The sequence below is a fragment of the Euprymna scolopes genome, chromosome 4, assembly GCF_053919585.1.
Source record: "Euprymna scolopes isolate OS-2025 chromosome 4, ASM5391958v1, whole genome shotgun sequence".
NCBI classification, from domain to species: domain Eukaryota; kingdom Metazoa; phylum Mollusca; class Cephalopoda; order Sepiida; family Sepiolidae; genus Euprymna; species Euprymna scolopes.
In genome coordinates this window covers 14,867,125-14,886,762 of record NC_136485.1, presented here as the reverse complement: position 1 = coordinate 14,886,762, position 19,638 = coordinate 14,867,125, and the positions used below count along the sequence as shown (strand labels likewise).

The following is a 19,638-nucleotide window of genomic DNA, read 5'->3' as shown; positions in this document are numbered from 1 at the left end:
TTTGGAAGCTATGAAGAAGGAATTCACACACACACACACAAAAAGTGCCTTTTCTATAATAGTAGAGATGTGTTTTTTCTGACTTTTCATCATAGTTTTAATTGCATTTTATTAACAGATTACGAATTAAAGAGCACCTTTTATCTACAGAAAGAGACCTGGCTTCTATCAGTTGGTTAAGTTCTTTTGTCACTGCATGCTATACATGGTGATTCGGAACACCCTGACTGCAATGCAAGCCTTTTTGATTCTTCAGGTGTTCGGGATCTGATCTGAGTTCCAAATTGTACTCTTTGGAGAGTCTCATGCCTCCAGTGAGCTGTCTTTTATACAAAGTAAAGATTTTGCAGCAAGCAATTGCATATCAGGTTTTGATGACGTGTGTATTCCTAAGAAATCCTTGGTGATCGGATAAAGATTTGCCTTCCATGTTGCTGATATGGTCAAGTGACAAAATTCAGTAAACTCGTCATGAATAAAACACATCCTCCACAATATATGTTATAAGTGAGTGTGGCCTGCCTGTGAATTTAATATCCCCTTGACACTTTCTTCTTTGGAGGAAGCTGGTTTAACTAATCAATGCTGTACAACAATAACCACTCAATAGAGACTGCTGTAAAAAAATTAATGAGGTGATTGATTTATATATTTTTTTTACTTCATACTTTTAAAACAATGTAAAATTAAAATTGTACTAATTGTCACAATTTTTGAACAACTTAATTTTGTTGTTTTGTTGTCAAACAAGACAAACTTGTACAGTAATCGTAAGTGATGCAATCAAACTGACACACCCAGCTCACCTGTTTGTATCATCAACCACTCAATCACCGTCACTTCGCTTTTAAATAAAAATATAAAAATAAATTTGTACAAATCAGCACAATATTTCTAATTTAAATATTTTTTAAAAAATAAACTTCTGATTTATAATCTACTAGCATGGGTGTCCGGCGTTGCCCGGGTGTTTGGAGGGTATGCTGAGCAACAAAAAAAAAAAAAAAAAGGTCAATTTTTTTTAACTTTGACCCCTATTATGACTCCTTAACATTTATTGTTTTGGGCTCAAATCAAGTTATTAAGTTAGATCCATGTCCAAGGAACCTATATCTAAAATTTCAAGTGTTTAGACCCAAAATTGTTGGAGGAGTTTGGTAGAGTTCTCAAAGGTCAAATCGTTGAACTTTGACCCCTTAATCGCAAAATTTCTCCCCGAAAACCGATCACATAGATTTTCCCAAATCTCAGTACCCTGTATATCAAATTTCGAGTCTGTAGACTTAAAATTGACAGAGTTATTGCGTAGGGAAATGTACACAGACAGACAGACATGTTCACTTTTATACATATACAGATTATACAGTAATCATGTATTAGGCTGGTTTAAGTTTAAAGGATTTACAGGAAATGAAGCCCCTCTCCTTCTTAATTGAAATCAATGTTTAATATTTTGTGAGAAATTTTGTCAAATGAATTCAAATTGCAAACTTTTCCATTAAGCTGACAATTTTAACTTGGATTTGAAATGGTAGATATATTTTGGTAGACATTTTTATTCAAAAAACTTGATCACTGTTTTAAACCCAAACACTACATGACAACTGTTAATATTTATTTAATTTTAAGAAAAAATATTTCCCAAATTTAATTAAAATATTGATTTTACATTAAAGAAAAGAAAGAAAAGGCATAAGTAGGGGTTCTGTTTGCTATGTATGTTTAATGTAAAATTTGACTTTTCCTAGGATGTTTTTTTTTTTTTATCACTTGGTAAAATGTTTCTGAGTATTTATTTTTATTTTTTAAAATCTTACAATTGAACACCAAATTTTCAGATCATATAAAAATATTTAAAGTTGTACTGTTCAGTTTTTATAGAATTCAGTTAAGTATAAAAGTTTTATTGGAATGATTCTGTCAGGGAAAATTTTAAACAGGATTATTTTGACAAAAATAAGAAATATTATTACATTAAAATAATGTTGAAGTTTTCTTACTAAAAATTCAAAACAATTTTTCCAAATCCTTTTTTCTCTCTTTCTCTTACATACTATATATATATATATCTTGGAAGTTTTTCTAACCTTTAAAACTATATAAAAAAACTTAAAGTTTTAAATTTTTTTAATCATTCGTTAGAAAACTATTTAGTCAGTAAGTCATTTAATCACCTGCAATCGTTCTATCAACTTGCTTTCCTGAACTCACAATATTTCTAAAGTTATATATATATATTTCATTACTGTGATTTCCGATAAAACTTTCCTTATAAAATAGTGATCAATAATAAGTAGAGCTGTATTATTGTATAATATTCTTTCTTTGTACAAATATTAATAGCTACATATGTGCATACGTTTCAGCTGTGATTGCTTTTCTGCCAGATCAAACATACCCATTCCTGTGTCTCGATACATCTATCATTATATGTAATCAGTTTTTTAAAATAGTCAACCATATAGGAGTCTATTCGTGATCACACACACACACACACACACACACACACACACAGACATTCAGCTTTATATATATATATTGCAATCATGAAAGGAAGACTTATTATTCATGATTGCAATATTTAAATTTTGTACTCCCCCCCCCCAAATCATGTATAATATATATAGCTTAATGTGTTAGAGGAAAGAGAGAGTTCTATTCCACAAGAGGAGACTTATCTGGATAATGCCAAGCTCAACAATTATCATTGGAGCATATACAATAGAACAACAGGAATGGGGAATGAAGTCACAAAACTATATATTGGTGGATATAGATTGGTTCATTTATTTAGTAAGGAGATACAAGCAATTATTTGGGGGATGGAAGGGACTTTTTATGCCAAGGCATTTCAAAGCCTTTATTTAGAATTCAATAAAGCTTCCCCCAAACATTCTATAATTTCTTAGTCTTTTTCGCTCCTAATGAACCCTACGCTAGACGCCGCATCTCCACCATGCTACCTAACACCTTCTCTACTCTTCTGATGAGAAGCATTAGGCTTCGAAATTCCTTGGTATAAAGAGTCCCTTCCATCCCCCAAATAATTTCTTGTATTCTCTTACTCAATAAATGAACCAATCTATATCCACCAATGTATAGTTTTGTGACTTCACTCCTGTTGTTCTATCATATATATATATATATATATATATATATATATATAGGAAATTTATTACTGTGAGTCCAGAATGAGTTTACAAATTGTTTCAGCTAGAGGAAAATCCTCAAAGAGGAAAAATCCAACTAGCATCGTCAGAATTAATAAATTGACGATGCTAGTTGGATTTTTCCTCTTTGAGGATTTTCCTCTAGCTGAAACAATTTGTAAACTCATTCTGGACTCACAGTAATAAATTTCCTATATACTACTCTGACTACACATTGAGCACTCTAGTCCGGTTTTTTCACCACTGGTAAATAAATAAATATATATATATATATATATATATATATATATATATAAATGCAATCTTAATCACTAATGATAATAGTTTTCTTTAAAGTGATTAGTGCTGGCGAAGATATTCACAAAATTATTCTCCATATTATGTTTTTATATATGACAATCCATATTTCTTTAGCGAGGGGTACCCGGCGTTGCCCGGGTGTTTTTTTGGGGGGGGGGGGTTAAAAGAAAAGTAAGTATGAGGATCGAACCCGAATCCTTGAGGCAAAGTTGTAAATTAAAGTGTGAAAAAAAAACATGCGATGTTAACCATTGCGCCACCGCGAGATGCTGACGGAAACACGTTTGAATTTATTTAATTAGTTGGATTTAGCAGGTGCCCGTTTTAATGAGTTAATGAGGTCAGTTTGACTGCGGGATAGTATTCATTTACTGCTGAACGCTTTTTTTTCTCACCCCAAGATGTTATAGGAAAAAGACTAACCCACATGCGGCGAGCGACAAATATTGAATATTTATCTTCCCGAAATCGAGCAAATTAAATAGACAGGCGAGCTTTGTTGTTAACTGTGAGATATTACGATTTCTATGTGATATAAAAAGTTGTTAAGCGAGCGACCGCTTCTCTGAAAAAAGTCTTTTGTTGACATACAGAAAAAGCGAACACAAACATACATACATTTTTGCTTTTATATATATATATATATATATATATATATATAAATGCAATTTTAATCACTAATGATAATAGTTTTCTTTAAAGCGATTAGTGCTGGCAAAGATATTCACAAAATTATTCTCCATATTATGTTTTTATATATGACAATCCATATTTCTCTAGTTTCATGTCAATGGAAACTAAATAACTTTGAACATTTTGGATTTTACAAATTTTAAATTATGTAAAAATAATGTTTTCGACATTGCTGTTTTTAATAAGGATTTTAAAAGAATTCAAAGAAATATCTTTTAAGAAACTATGCAAATGTTATAAAATACTCTTTGGTATTATTATTCCCTCATCTGAGAGATTTATTCAAAAGAAAGAGAACCCTGTACTTTTTTATTAAAGCTGAAGCAGTTACTTTCTTTGTGTGTAAGGGAGACAATTATGCAGTTAACGTTTCATAAGGTTTAGATGCAATAAAATTGGATAACAAAAAAAAAAAAAAATGCTTCTGGCTATGAATTTTTCTTTTTCTAATTATAAAAGACAAAAACAATTGCAAATTAAGCTTTTATTTTGAAAGCCAGATTTAAAAAAAAAAAAAAAAAATCGAGATTTTTCTTTTTTTTGCTCAATGTCTTCTATTTAGTTGCACCAAATGTATTTCCCCTTTTTATTGAGTTGTATTTGTTATTCTTAACTCCTAATGCTCATATCTGACCATTAAAACAATGTTGGTACTTTATCAGTAACCATCTGTCTCCACTGTGTCCAAGGTGTAATTTGCAAGCGCATGATTTTAATTCTCATATTCTGTTTTTAAATGATATAGTCGTAATTTGTCATCTTCTTATACACTGAGCATGAGAAAATTCATATGATTCCGAATTCTTTAAAGCACCTTTTTCTTTTTATAGAGAAAAGAAAATGGTAAAGAGGAAAAAAAACCCCAAAAATGGCATTTGTTTAAAAAGTTTTATTGATTTTTAAAATGAATATTTATTTTGATATTTATTATTTAAATATCAACTCTGTTTTTAACCATTTGTAGACTGTGCTATCAACGATAAATCTGGAATTGATTGGATGTAAAAAAAAAATAGGGGAAAAAAGCGTAAAATGAGGAGTTGACATTCACTTTCAATATGTTTTGTCTACATTTTCTTATAGATTTATTTTTATACAATTTTTCTTGTGTGGGTGACACGACAGAGGACCTTGCAACTAGCTCTCATTCCTTTCTCTGTAATTTTTGCAGAATTACACTCAGCATTCGGCATATCCATTTTGAGATGTTGTCCCCCTCATCTCGTTTGCCACCTGTTATCCGATAACCCAATGCAGAATTGTCAAACATAATTTTGTGGCCAAATGATGTTATTTGTAAACCCCTCCCTCCCCAGACTGCTTGTGGTACCCTTTTTACCTGTGGTAGATGTTGAGAATTTTACAAAAAACAATGCATTCCTACATCTGTGAAGATTCAAGATTCCCAGCCATACAAAAAGGTGGAGATAATACATCGTTCAGATCTTTGTTGGGCTGAGTGTGATATCCTCCTCATTTCTGATCTTGAGTATGCTTGAGATTGGAAACATTCTGGGGTATTTTTCGTTTTGAATCTCCTCAGTTAACTTTGCTCCCAAGAAGAAATCTTTATTTTACCATCTCAACTTACAGCATCGAAAATTTTTTGTTTAAAATTTTTCTTTATTAAATCATAGATTAAAAAAAAAATGTTAATTTTTGTTTCTTTTGATAAACTTGAGCTATCAATTGTATATGAATTAAAACAAAAATATTTAATTCTATAACTACACACACATACCTTTCTGCTTGATTCCTTCAAAATTTAGAAACAAGAACAGTTATGAAAATGGTCACTGAATCAATGGTTTCATTGTAATAATTGCTTTTATATAATCTTGCAATTGATGTGATATTTACAAAGGATTATCGTATTCACTTTATATTGAGGATATTTTTTACTACTTTTGCTGTCAATATCACAATTTATGTGGTAAATAGACTTTCAAGACTTGATAGGGCAAGGAGAAGGAAAACGTTTAAATAACACTAATGATTTGAAGTGGCACTGTTGATATTCTCTGACCATCTGGATTTTCAATCAGTTGTTGGTCAGTAATCAGACATCAAGTGATCACAATCTTTTTTGCAACAAAAGTTAAGCAATGAAATTTATTTCAATGTTTTATCATCTTAAATTACAATATTGCACTTTTATGATTTCTTGCATTCAACTTTTAGGGAACAATTTATCTATTTTAAAAAAAAACTTTAATTTTAGAAAATTTCAAATTTTGTATGTTTTTTTCCTTTGTCTTTTTACTGTTCATTCATTGGACGAAAAAACAAAAATGCCACAATTTAAATTTGTAACGTTTCTAAATTTTTGAGATGAGGGTTGATTATTTGGATTTTTTGGACTACTGTTCTCATCTTGAGTGTTATTTTCACAACGTTTCGGTCGATGTAACCTCCAACCTTCTTCAGGTGTATCTTATCGAACTCTGGAAACGTTCTGTCAAACTCTGGAATCTGCACAAGATTACGAACAGTAACATATTTTCATTCTGTCAGCTATGACTGGATAGAAGTCCTAAGTAATTCGCAGTTGTATTTTTGGTCACCCACACTGAAGATTGAACCGTCAACCTTGAGAAGAATTTTTCCAAGTACTCTAACCACTGTACCAGGGCTCTTTGCTGTTAATTTGAAGAAAAAGTGTTAAGAAATATCAACTTTACATTGATAAAACCACAAAATTGTCAAAATAGTATGTTGTACTCAAGGTTTTTCCAAACAAGTGTTATTGGGTTTAATTTAAGGATATGTGTAAAAAGAAAAATGAATACAATTTGGTTGACATCAAATTTGTAAATAATTCTCTATATTTAATACAGAATTTTTGTGAAATTTTAGAAATCAAACTGGTTTTAAAACTGGAAAAAGATAATCTTTAAAATGTTCATGTTAAAGTTTTTCCTAGAAAAATATATAAGTAAATAGGTATCATTTAAAACGGGGGACAAGCATTAGTGAGTTGATTTTTTTGCATTAGTTGAATAAAAGAATGTAGGAATCTTTACTCTCAATTTATCTAGTATCTGAAAACACCCCCCTTGTTCTGATTGGTGACCTATATTCAAATGTATAATATAGTTAGCATGGACTGGCAAAGTAAAACATAACATTGATCTCGATTAATTACGAAGAATTTATCCAAATATCTATGTAAATAAATATGCATCATGTATTATCGAATATTTAGGGTCTTTCTATTGTTTTAAAATGTTTTTATGATTGTTAGAGTTAATTCAGGGTATAGGTTTATTGTTGATCAAGCTTACTTGGTATTACTAAGCAGGCGAGTGAGTTATAGTTTTGAAATTGTTGCTTTCATTTCGAGGTGTTGCAGCAGGTTGGAGTATGGTTTTTGTATTACCCAAAATATTTTTTTTTTTTACAATGTTTTTTTCACATAATTTAATTAGAAGCAGACAAATAAGTTTCTATTTTTCATATCAATCAGTGATTTGGATAGGTTTTTAATGAATTGCAGTTTTAAATGGTTGTTCCAGTTTTCTTTTTTTTTCCTGAAAAACATTTTATTAATCTCAAATTATTTAAATTACCATAACCATTTGTTTTGATTGACAGAAAGATGTTTTTGTAAAAAAAAAAAAAAAAAAACTACACAAAAGATCACTTAATTGCAATTTGATTAAAATTTTTTTTTAATTATGAGAATTCTTTTTCTTTTCTACAATCTGCGTACTACAATTAATAGCATATTTCAAAAATTTCACCAGAGCTTAAAAAAACAAAAAAAAATGTGTAAATTGGAATGAAATGATCATTTTTATCTAAATTGAAAAGGATTTTACTGAATCGAAGGTATAAATGAAAGAAAGTTTCTTTTTCATTGATTTGAAAAGAATTCTGTTATAGACGAAAAAGGAGAGGAAATCCATTTCTATTAGTCAGCAGATTCCCATTAAGATTAGTTATGTGATAATTTTTTTAAGGGGGGGGGGGCAACAGTCGATTACATTTTTAATTTTATTAAACATGGTTCTACATATCCAGCGGTGCCCAGGATCAAGTAACGTATTCATGTTTTTATTAATAATGTCTAAATCATATGATATTATTAATGTAGAGATGAACGTGTTTACGTTCTTAATAATAGTGTCTAAATCATATATTATTAATGTAGAGATGAAAAAAGAGAAATAATCATTTTAATCAAATAATTTTAACAAATAAATTATCTAGTGTAAAAAAGTTAATTTTATATTTGATAGTTGTAACAGCAACAGTGAATATTTTTTTAATCTGCTGACATTATTGTTTTTATTTTTTAAGAACATAGTGCGGCAATAATAAGAATTTGTTAGTCAGAATCAAATATCGATCTGTGAGATGCATTGCTATTAAGGTCTAAATTGGAAAATCCGAATGACTTAATTTCATTTATATTAGATAGAATAGAAGACGTAATAGAATACAACTAATCCCAGGAGAAAACTGAGATATGTTGCAAGGATGCATAAGGAGTTTAGTGCCTCCTTTTCGATTTGTATGTATCATAGATGCAGTAAGTATATACTTGGCAGCAACTCTGATTAATCGCTTTTCTTAAGCAGTTTTCTTTTTTGGTATTTTTTAACATAGTTATTTTTGTTAATGTTTTTTGGTTATTTTTTTAATGTTTTTTGGTAAAATATCTATAAGATGTTTTTTTTTTTTTTTTTCTGGTTCCTTGTAATAACTATTTTAACTATTCAAGCCTAACTTTTAAGAACTAAGTCTGAATGAACAAAAAAAAAATAAATGAAACTGAAAATGATTTTGTTTTTAACTGACATCAGATTATGCGTGTTTTGAAGTGCCATTAACATGTTGTATATTATTATTTTGTTATTGCAATCCTTTGGGATAAGTAATTTGTATATTTATTTGTGAACTGTTATCCTTATCTTCATAGTTTTTTTTTTTTTTTATTTCACTAAGTTTCAGTCAACTATTCCGCTGGCCTTCTTCAGGTGGTTTGTTTCCTGTGATGGGACAGGAATTCTGAGTCTCTTAACTGTATTCTCAGTAATTACTGCCTTCCATAGTTGTTGTTGTCTCACCATGTTTTGGCCAACTCTGCTCACTTGGAGCCGTAGAGATTTAACGCCGCTATCAGCATTCCTATCCCACCGCGGTTAATAACCTGACGAAGGCCGGAAGAATAGTTGGCCAAAATGTAGTGAAACAGCAACTATGAAGATGAGGATAACAGTTCACAAATAAATAAATATGTCGTTAACAGGTTTTACATAAATTTTGTCATGAAATGTTTTTTCTACCCAGTTTATTGCTAATGACTTTTTAAAGTAACAAATTCTTCCTTGACAATTTCTTGTCTAAACTTTTGTAGCATTTTTTATTTCAGCCGTTAGTGTTTTGTAAATGTGGCTTTTGCCAAGTTATAAAAATTGATGTGTAACTCAAACAAATTTGCAACTCTACATCTTCCTTATAAAATGTCTGCATTCTTCTTATAAACAGACCTACGAAATCAAACACAAAAAATTTAAATAGAACTCCATTTCTCGGGAATGGAATGTTTCGGTGTAACCAGTTAGATGGAGGGACAATTCGGCATCAACCATGTCAATTACATTTGTATAAAGATTTTATAACTTTTTTTTTAATTTAAGAAAAACAATATGAAAATGTATCATTTTAATTGTTTTTTTTTTATAAAAACCATGTTTTTGCAAACACTTGTTGGTTAATTATTTTCTAATGTTTTAAAGATTTTTTTTTAAGAAAAACAATATAAAAATGTATCATTTTAATTGTTTTTTATAAAAACCATGTTTTTGCAAACACTTGTTGGTTAATTATTTTCTAATGTTTTAAAGATTTTTTTTTAAGAAACGCAATATGAAAATATAATCTTGTTGATGACTGAGTGTTATTTTGTTTTTTTGTTACGTTTTAAATAAACACGGTTCGAAGTTTTTAATGTTTATATCAATTTAACTGTTAAGAAAAATCAGGTTTTTGCAAATAAATTTTTTTTTTCTTTTAAATGATTTTTATTTCAATTTGATTCACTTAAAAAAATATCTTTTTACTGAATTAATTATAAAAATATGAAAAAAACTTGACTATTACGCCAAACCACTAATTTGATGTCAAATCGTCCCCTCCACCTAATCAGCTACGCTGAAATGTACCAAACCCCAATTTTTGTGCATTTGACTCTGCTTTTAAGAACCTGTTTTTTTCTTTTTTTAAACCATTTTACAAAATTTGAACTTTTCACAGTTCTTCTTTTTCTGGTGCTTTGTCTCTGAAAGATGATTTAATTATAAAATTAATCATTAAACCTGATTGCAAAAAAAGAGCCACGTTATTTTCTATAACTAAATGAATATTTGTAGTCAATTTTCTAAATGAATTGCTTACCATTCATTTTATTTGAGACTAAATATTCTCTATTTTATTATCGTTGCTTTCTCTGCGCACAGATCTAAAGTGAAATTATTATTCTTGAGGATAGAACTCATAAATGAAAAGTTTTTCCACCTTTATGGTTCATCTAATGAAGAAGTGGCAGATGAAACAGAATAACAATTTGTATCATTTGGATTCTTTGGACTATTGTTTTCATCTTGGTTGTTTTCTCACGTTTCGGCCAAGTGCAATTTTTACAAATCTAAGAATCTATACAGAATTTGGAACTGAACGTATTTTTTTATTGATAGACGTAGTGTTCTTATTCCATCAGCCATGTCAAATAATTTTCATTTATTTTTAGTTATCACCTGCAGTAAGAATTGAACCATTCACCTAAATGATTATCATTTAAAATTGATCATTACTCGGGGTGTTTATTTGCTTCCCCACCGAGCAAATTAGGCACAAGGCCGATTTTTAATGTGAGGAGTGAAGGGGAAATGAGGACCAACTCCCCGGGGAGTAGGGGAGCTGGATAGTGACAATTGATAAGAAGGGTTGCCCTACATTGATCAAGGTCTTATATGTGGGGTTGCCCCCACATATGGTCTTTGCTTGCAGTATCTGCTGGAACAGATACTACACTTTGATCCCGGCCCGAAGGCCGAGAACAACAGATACTCAACGCTTTTATCTGTTGCGTCATAAATCTAAATAATCCAAATTATTAATCTTGATTTAAAAAAATGATATAACGTACAATTACCAAGTTTATTTCACATGAATAGTCTCCCTTGGAAGTGCCATTTTTGTTGATTCTTTTTGATTTGAATGTTCAATGCAACTGCATTTATCTTTCTCATTATTGACAAATGTTACACATTTTTCAGTTAAAACATTTTAAATCTCTACTATTGAGGCCTTCTTGATAGGAGGATAAATGAACTAATTTGCGTTTACATCATGTTTGTCTCCAGCTTTGCATTCAATACATGAAAAGCTTTTCAATATTTGCTTATGAGATGATTTCATAGTTTACTGTAAAGTCTTGTTGGGAATTTAATGTAGTTTCAATCAATTGTGTGCTTTTATAAAAGACACCAAAATGTGAATAAACCGCAAAATTCAGTACACAAAGTTAAGACGCTGGAAATGGACTTGGTTTAGCTAAATATGGAACGGACATCACTAAGGATGAAACAAAATACGTAATCATATTGAAATATTTGTTTTATCACGAAACAATAAAAATAAACTTACTTTTTACATTTCTACATATTTTTTTTTTAGTAATTAACATATATTCATATGAAAATATTTTATTTAAAAAATATCGAAAAAAAGGTTATATTGTACGTATCCGTTTTGAACTGAAGATCTCCGAAAAAAAATTTCACTTAATTTGATCGAGGAATTTTTTTTTTTTTTTCTTACAACGGAAAAAAACATTTTTATGACAGCACGTTTGAAGGTAGTCATCTTTGAATTTTTTAAATTTTTGTTTGCATATTTAGAACGCGCCATGGGGAGATAACTCAATTTAAAGTACTGACACTCCCTCCCCATCTTTAATACTAGCTTTTCTTCCTAAAAATCGAACCTTTTGCTTGATATAACAAATTTTTTTTTCGCTGTAAAAAAAAAAAAAAAAAAGAAAAAACTACTTAATGACATTAAGTGAATTTTTTTTTTTTTTTTTGGAGAACTTCATTCCATAACGGATACGTACAATATAAACTTTCTTTCAATATTTTCATTTTTTAATGTCTTGATTAAACTGTACAAGTACCCTATAAAATTTTTCTAAATATTTAAAATATATTCATAAGGAAATAATTAAAAATTTTATCACAAAATTATGTATCATAAAACAATTACAAAAGCAAAATCGAAGTTTATTATATTTTTTTTTGTTTCATGATGGCACAAGAATTGTTAAAACTAAAATAATGTTTTAAAATAAATTCTTTCCATGTGTTTTCGTATTTTGTTTCATGTTTAGTGATTTCCATTCCATATTTTAGCTAAACAGTCCATTTCTGGGGTTTTCACTTTGTGTACTGAATTTTTGGACTTAACCCAGAATGTTAACAGTTCATGCTCAAACATTTAGTAAAAGTTTAACAGTGTTTAAATGAATTTTTGTTAGCAAATACTTAAACTTATTCATAGTCATACAAAGGATTTCATGCAGATAATGATTTAATAATATTATTCAGTGTTGGCTGTTTTATGATATTATCATAAGTTGGCTGTTTTATGATATTATCATAAGTTAAAAAAAAAACAAAAAAAACTCCAAATATTATGTTTACAGTTTTTGCATTGAAACAAAAGTTGATTCATTGTCCGATACAGCAACAGATTTTTTCTTTTTTTTTTTTTTTACTCACATTCACCCCCTAACAAGGCATATCGCCACTTGGATGTAAGGGGTTACTATTTGAGGCCACGCCCAGGAAAGATTAACACCATTACATTTAGATTTCTGCATATCAGTACAGTCAGAGAATTCCAAAGTAACTGTTCTTGGGAAGAAACTATTAGAGCAGAAAGCTTTCTGGCATTTAGGGACCTCAACAGTGAAGGGGTGAGATTTTGCTGCTGAGCGGGTTTGTCAGGGATATGTATATCGAGGGAACAAGTGCAATGAGGTCATGAGAGCACATTTCATAAATTCATATTTCATATTAGAAAAGATTGAAAACATTGACTGGGAAGGAGGAGGGTTATGAATTCCACATTTATTTTATTCTTCACATCTTGCACCATCTAATTACCATCGATTCAATAATTTACAAAATTATTTTAGCCACTTGAGGGTAAATGTTAATAAGTGTACGGTGGTCACCGGGACAACCATGTAATCGTTTGTGGTGGAAATTTATTTAAGGGGATGGCTCAACAAGAACTTGTTTACATTGGACTTGAAGATGACTATATTGTAGTCAGCTGGAGAGCAGGCCAGTGGAACAGAGTTCCCCAGACGGGTAGTTCTAGGAAAGAAGCTGTATTGATGCCTCCCTCTCCTCCCCTCAAAACAAGTCAATCATTTTTCTTCTGGACAAAGTCAGGTATTCCATGACTCTCACTGTTAGAATATTTCATGATTTCTTTTCTCGTGCCGCAGTGACTAACAAGCGTTTTTTGTTTTTCTACCTGTTTTATATCCAAAATTGAATTCAGAAGAATTGTTTTTAGCACAACAATTAATACGAATCACGAATGTTGGCAATACATGGAATTTAAAAATTGAAATGAATGGCTCTCGTTTTGAGGAGGCTCCATGTTTTGACAAGTTTCTGGGCTTGACTTTTACTCCTGATCTGAAATGGAACACTACATCAAATCCATTACCAAGGTCACTGAAAAAATGGTGGGATCCTTCTACCGCTCCATTAGATGTCTCACTGCTGATGCAATTCTCTACCTATATGAAAGCCAGGTACATCTAAGGATGGAGTACTGTTGCCACATCTGGGCAGGAGCTGCTAGAAAAACGGCCTATCCTGCCTTGACAGAGTTCAAAATAGACTTTGTAGCCTAGTAGGGGATGACCTTTTCTCTCCCCTTCAACCTCTTTCTCACAGAAGAGACGTTTTGAGCCTGTTTCTTCTTTATCGCTATTTTCGTGGCAAGTGCTCATCTCCAATCTATGGCCCACCCTTGCCAAACTTTCACAAAACACACTCGGCTAGCTGAAAACACTGTCAATAATTTCCCCCACTCTTTATCTGTGCCTAAACCTAAACATAGATTCCATGCACAAAGCTTCTTTCTTTGAACTGCACACCTGTGGAACTGTGTTTGGCTGCTTTCCACATGACTTAGAATTTAGTCATCTTCAAGTCCAACGTAAACAAATTCTTATAACCGTCCCTTTTAAGTAATCCAATTTACCAAATTTACACTAACGATTACTACGATATTATCCCATTGATTACTGTACACTTATTAACCTTTATCCTTGAATGACTTCCGGGCCTTGATATGGTGACTCCTATGTAGAAAAAAGAAAAAGTTTTTATTGAACAAAAAACTTTTTGAGAATTTGTTTTCGTTTTGATCTTTAGTTATGATTTATACATCTTTAAGTATTGTTTGCTTCAAGTATTTTTTTTTTTTTTTTTTTTTCAGAAATTAAAAAAAATATATTTCATAACTTAATTCTAATGAATATTTGTTTTTTATTTTACAATGAAATTTAATGTTGGAATTCTGTTCTAAAATGACAATTTTTAATTATGTTTTGTGGTCATCACGCAAATTTTTTTAATTCGAAATGCACATCTATTAAATCTGTCACATTTGTTGCTGGTTATTTTTACCTTGTATGTGCATAGATTGTATACTTATATCCATATAGATTTTATTGGAAAATGTCTTATAAATTTTATGTCTGCATATCTTTAATTTCTCATTAAAATATAAATGTTTTTTTTTTTTAATCTTTTCTCCAATCAAAAAACGTTTGCATTCTAAATCAAATTTATTTGTCAAAGAGCTTATTTTATTGAATTGGTGCATTTTTGTATAAAATTAGATTACATTTGATAAAAAAGTCTGTATATTGTCTTTTTTTTCTTTCTTAGGAAGAAGAACTGCGAGGAAATAGAAGCTATACGTAAATTATTTTGTAATGAGGTATGTATGTTTGGTCATAGAAAAATACAATGAAAACTAGTTTTTCATATATTAATCTGATGATAAATTGTAAGCCTGGCATTAAAATTGGTAAATACTAGCTGTACATGCCTGCTGTTGTCCAAGAGTCTTTTTTTTTTTTTTTTTTTAAATATCCCCCCCCACATCCTCCCTTTTTAAAAATAATTTGGTTAAAAAAAGATTTTGAAAGTTAAATTATGATATTGTTTCATTATCTATAATATAAATCTCACCTGTCTGTTTAAATGTATGCATTGCAAAATTTTCGACAGAGGCGACAGATTTTCACAAAATTGGTATCGTTTTGATGCTTGACCCTTCAGATGACAAGGAAAATTGTCCCAAAACATTCATTCCTTCACCCTCAACTTGGCACTTTTCTACAGGGAGGGGTTGCTTTTTTTGTCGATATTTTCAGAAGTCATCCCCTCTTTTTGATTGTCTAGCCTTAATTTAAACCTAGATTACTTCCAATTTGGCGATGGGTGCAACAGCAAAAATGTCACATTTTTTTTTCACATTCTTTTCCTTCGCCAAACAGGTTCGAGCCTGTCTGCCTATTACCACTTTTTTTTTTTTTTGCTGAACACACACCTGGGCAACGCCAGGCACCCAGGCTAGTTAGTCTATAAATTGAACTAAATGTAAAACTTTGTTGTTAAAGTTAATATTAGTTTAATCTTTTTATTAATAAAATGTTTATTGGATGTAAACAGTTTATTGCATGAGATTTGCTAAAAATTTTTGATGTTTTACTGTTTGTCACTGCAGAGGGAGACAACTCTTGTTTACTAAAATATTTGTTCATTTTTTTTTTTATCTCATAATTTAGGATGCGATATTTTTTATTAAATCAAAACATTAAAAAAAAAAGAAAGCTGCAGCGATTTTTTTTTTTAATGTAACAAAATTGATAACATTAATAATACAAAATTTAGTCTTTACGCGACTGTTGAGAGAATCGTTTCTGTTTTCGTATTATTTACGATGTTAAAACCAACGAACAAACGATATTTTCATTGGATAATAACATTTAAAAATGAAGCTTCTGCAACTTTTTTTGTTTTTACAGTAAATGTTATGGTAAGGTTTTGTTAAAAAATAGTCTTAACCTTAAAAAATACAAGGATTGAAACAACAATTTTTCGATCAACTTTTGGCAGAAATACTCTCCAGCCTTCTTCTTCAAAACGTGTTGAATTTAAATGCAGATGGCACATCAATGTGAATCCAAATCAACAATATTGAATTCCTTAAAAGACATCAAATGTAGATGAACAAACATTCCTAAATAAGTTTGGGGGGTGCATCAACTAAAACAGTTGAAAACAAAAACAAATCAACACGGGGACAGTAGTCTGAATATAAACAATGCAAGTCATGGTTTACTTTTAAACCTTTTCTTAATATTTCTTTGTAGAAACGGTTCATATTAAAATATTGATGCAATGTTTGAGATCAACAAAATTGGCACGTGTGGCATCAATGTATTTGGTTTTAATGTTTGTTTTACATACTGGCACGTGTGTTAGATGCTTTTTTAGAAATTGACTTTCAGACGAACCTAATTTTGGCCAAATACTTTATTTATCCCTCTTTCTCTTATATCCATCTTTATCAATTCATTCCATGTTTTCCTTGGCCTTCTGATCCTGCTACCTCAACTGTTCTACATCTCGTGACCCAAGTACTCCAATCCATTGTTTCACTGTTACCAAACCAACAAAGTCTCCCATTCTTCACACATTTCCCTATACTGCCCACATTTAATCTGAGCCCATAAGATCTAAGCGTGCCTTTTAAGACTCATTACACATCCGTTGTCTGATCATTTTTATATTTTTGTTCATCATGCAATGCATGTCCTCAATTCTTGACAGATTTCACTGTTATACATCATTAAATGTCGTACACATTTTGGTCAACAGCTGTAAATTTTGTTAAAGTTAAAAGTTGATTTCTAGAGAAAACAATTATAATAGTGGAAAAATCATTCTCATAAATGTTCAACAAGTATGCATGACAATTTTGAAAACATAAATTGTATCTTGATAATAAATTTGTTTTATAAAGTTTTCATTTTTTACTAAAATTAAAAAAAGAAAACCAAAACTGTTAACGTCAAGAATTATTCTTTTCATTTAATTTTTCTTCAAATATATATCTATCACAACAAGCATCTTGTTTTATCACAAAAATATAAATAATTTTATCTACGTTGGGAATTCTTTTTTATAATAAAAAAAAATAAAAATAAATTTTATCTACGTTGGGAATTCTTTTTCATAAGTAAAAAAAAAAAAAATCTCACATGCATGCATTTAAGTAAAATTTGCAGTCGGTTCTTTTTTTCTTTTTTCTAAAAAAAAAAGAAGAAAAAAAGGAAAATTATACAATTATTTTTTCCATGTATTCATTCATCCATGTTAATCTTCTGTCCTAGCTTCCCATGTGCAGGTGTCCAGCTCTGATATCTCCTCAGCACTAAACCTTTCATCAACAACTGCTTACATTTAAGGGGATGCTGATGGACAAACCAGTAATACACAGGTTAACTTTACCTGTACCACCATTCTTAATCTTTTTTCTTCAAAACCAAAATTAGTCAAGGGGGAATAACTCAAAATTTTATACTAGACAATATTTTGATATTTCTTTTGTCTGTTTTTTTTTTTATTTAATGAAATATTTAATACATTGATTTCTTGTATAACTAATACGGTATTAATTTCTGTTTTTAAATTGTTTAAATATTTTGCTTTGTTTGCAGGTTTCTGAGGTTGACTGTCGACAAGCACTCGAAGAGACGAAGTGGAATATCGAAAGTGCCATCAAGTATATAAAACTGAAGCAATTGATAAGCACGGGTTTGGCTGATGTGAACCGTTGCAAAGAGGCTCTTCTGAAGTGTAATTGGGATGTGGAGCAAGCTGCTGACCACCTCCTGGTCAACCCTAAACTCAGCCCAGAATGTGTCGATGTCTAACCACTGCAGGCTGAACATTTTTTTTTTTATGTATCAAAATACTTATTACCTAAATAATTATTTACCGTAGCGACAATGATAAATAATTCTCCGCATTTCATTAAATAAACCAGCAAAACCAAACCCATTTTATATTGAAACTTTGAATTTCAGCGCAGCACCGGTTCTGTTTGTATTATTTCATCCACTCTCTCCCTGTCAACCGCAACCACCACCTCCTAGCTATTGCTTACATAATATTTACATAGATTTTCCTCTTTTGCTAGTTACAGTTGTCTGTGACTCTTCTCTCTGCTAAGCACCCTACTAAATGTATAAGTGAATGTTTTAGGGTTTGGAAGTGGTTATTGTTCTCTTTCAACTTTACTGGAATTCCCCTTTACTCGGACAAGTTCCTCTTCTCGTCCCCCTGCCCCCATCATCTCTACAGACTTACAAACTTGAGATCCACTTCTATCTGTTATAATACAGAAGGCGGAATGCAAAAAGACAACTCTCTCTCACCCAAATATTCTTACGCGACGACATGTTTTCTATTGTAAGATTTATTTAATTTTTGTAAAGAGTCTATAATAGTTAGTATTAAAAAAAAAAGCTTTATTTACAAAAAAGAAAAAAAATATGAATTTTGTTTTAATTAAAAAAACAATCTTTTTTTTTCCCCACAAAATGTTAAACTAAAAAAATATTTAAGTTTTATTTTTTTCTGAAGGATTAAGAAATTTTCATTTTTTTTCCCTTTTCATATTAACTCCCCTTCTCTACATGATATAAAAAAATAATTTCAATACTGTTGTATATAAAAAGATTTCTTTTCTTACGTTTGAAACGTTTTATCAATTTCTTCCTCTGCATTTCCCTATATTTTTGTTAAATTCTTTCTTTTTCAGTCAAATTGATGTACAAACGAGACAGTACAAAAAAAAGCTCTTGGACATTTCTGTTTCACTGAAAACCAATAAACAGCTCTGATCGCTTTAGGATTTAGCTTTTCACAAATGCGGCAGACATACAAAATATTTGTGAATAAAAGAAGCTAAAACTTAGATTTCTTGAAATATGATTCACAATATTTTTTCAACACCTTTTTTTTTTTTTTTTTTAAACGTAAAATTTAAGAATTGGAAAACTCAATTTTTCTTCATTCAAACAGCAAATATTTCTTATACCATTATGTTTAAACATAACATACACACATACATAGATGTATATATGATTTACAACAAAAATATAGCATTGAACCTTTTTTTTCTTTTTGCAAAACAAAACATTGAAACAAGTGTGTCTGTGTGTGTGTGTATATATATATATATATATATATATATATATATATATATATATATAAAACAAGCCTTATATGTTGTTAGCTTTGAATTCTGTAGGATTACAGATTTCTTTTAATTTATTATTTTGCATGTTATTTTTGTTAGA

The 19,638-nt window shown here is 30.2% G+C and overlaps 1 protein-coding gene across 6 annotated transcripts in view; it reads left to right on the top strand.

The window, feature by feature from the left end:
• The window catches only part of LOC145266716 (activated Cdc42 kinase-like), a 386,827-nt gene extending 368,497 nt beyond the window's left edge, over window positions 1-18,330 (top strand). For all 6 annotated transcript variants that reach the window (XM_080122649.1, XM_080122646.1, XM_080122648.1 and 3 more), the window contains 2 exons: window positions 15,149-15,200; window positions 17,992-18,330. In XM_080122649.1, coding sequence (XP_079978775.1) covers window positions 15,149-15,200; window positions 17,992-18,207 — 268 coding nt within the window. In that variant the 3' untranslated portion in view covers window positions 18,208-18,330. The remainder of the gene's footprint in view (window positions 1-15,148; window positions 15,201-17,991) is intronic.
• The last annotated feature ends 1,308 nt before the right edge of the window (window positions 18,331-19,638 follow it).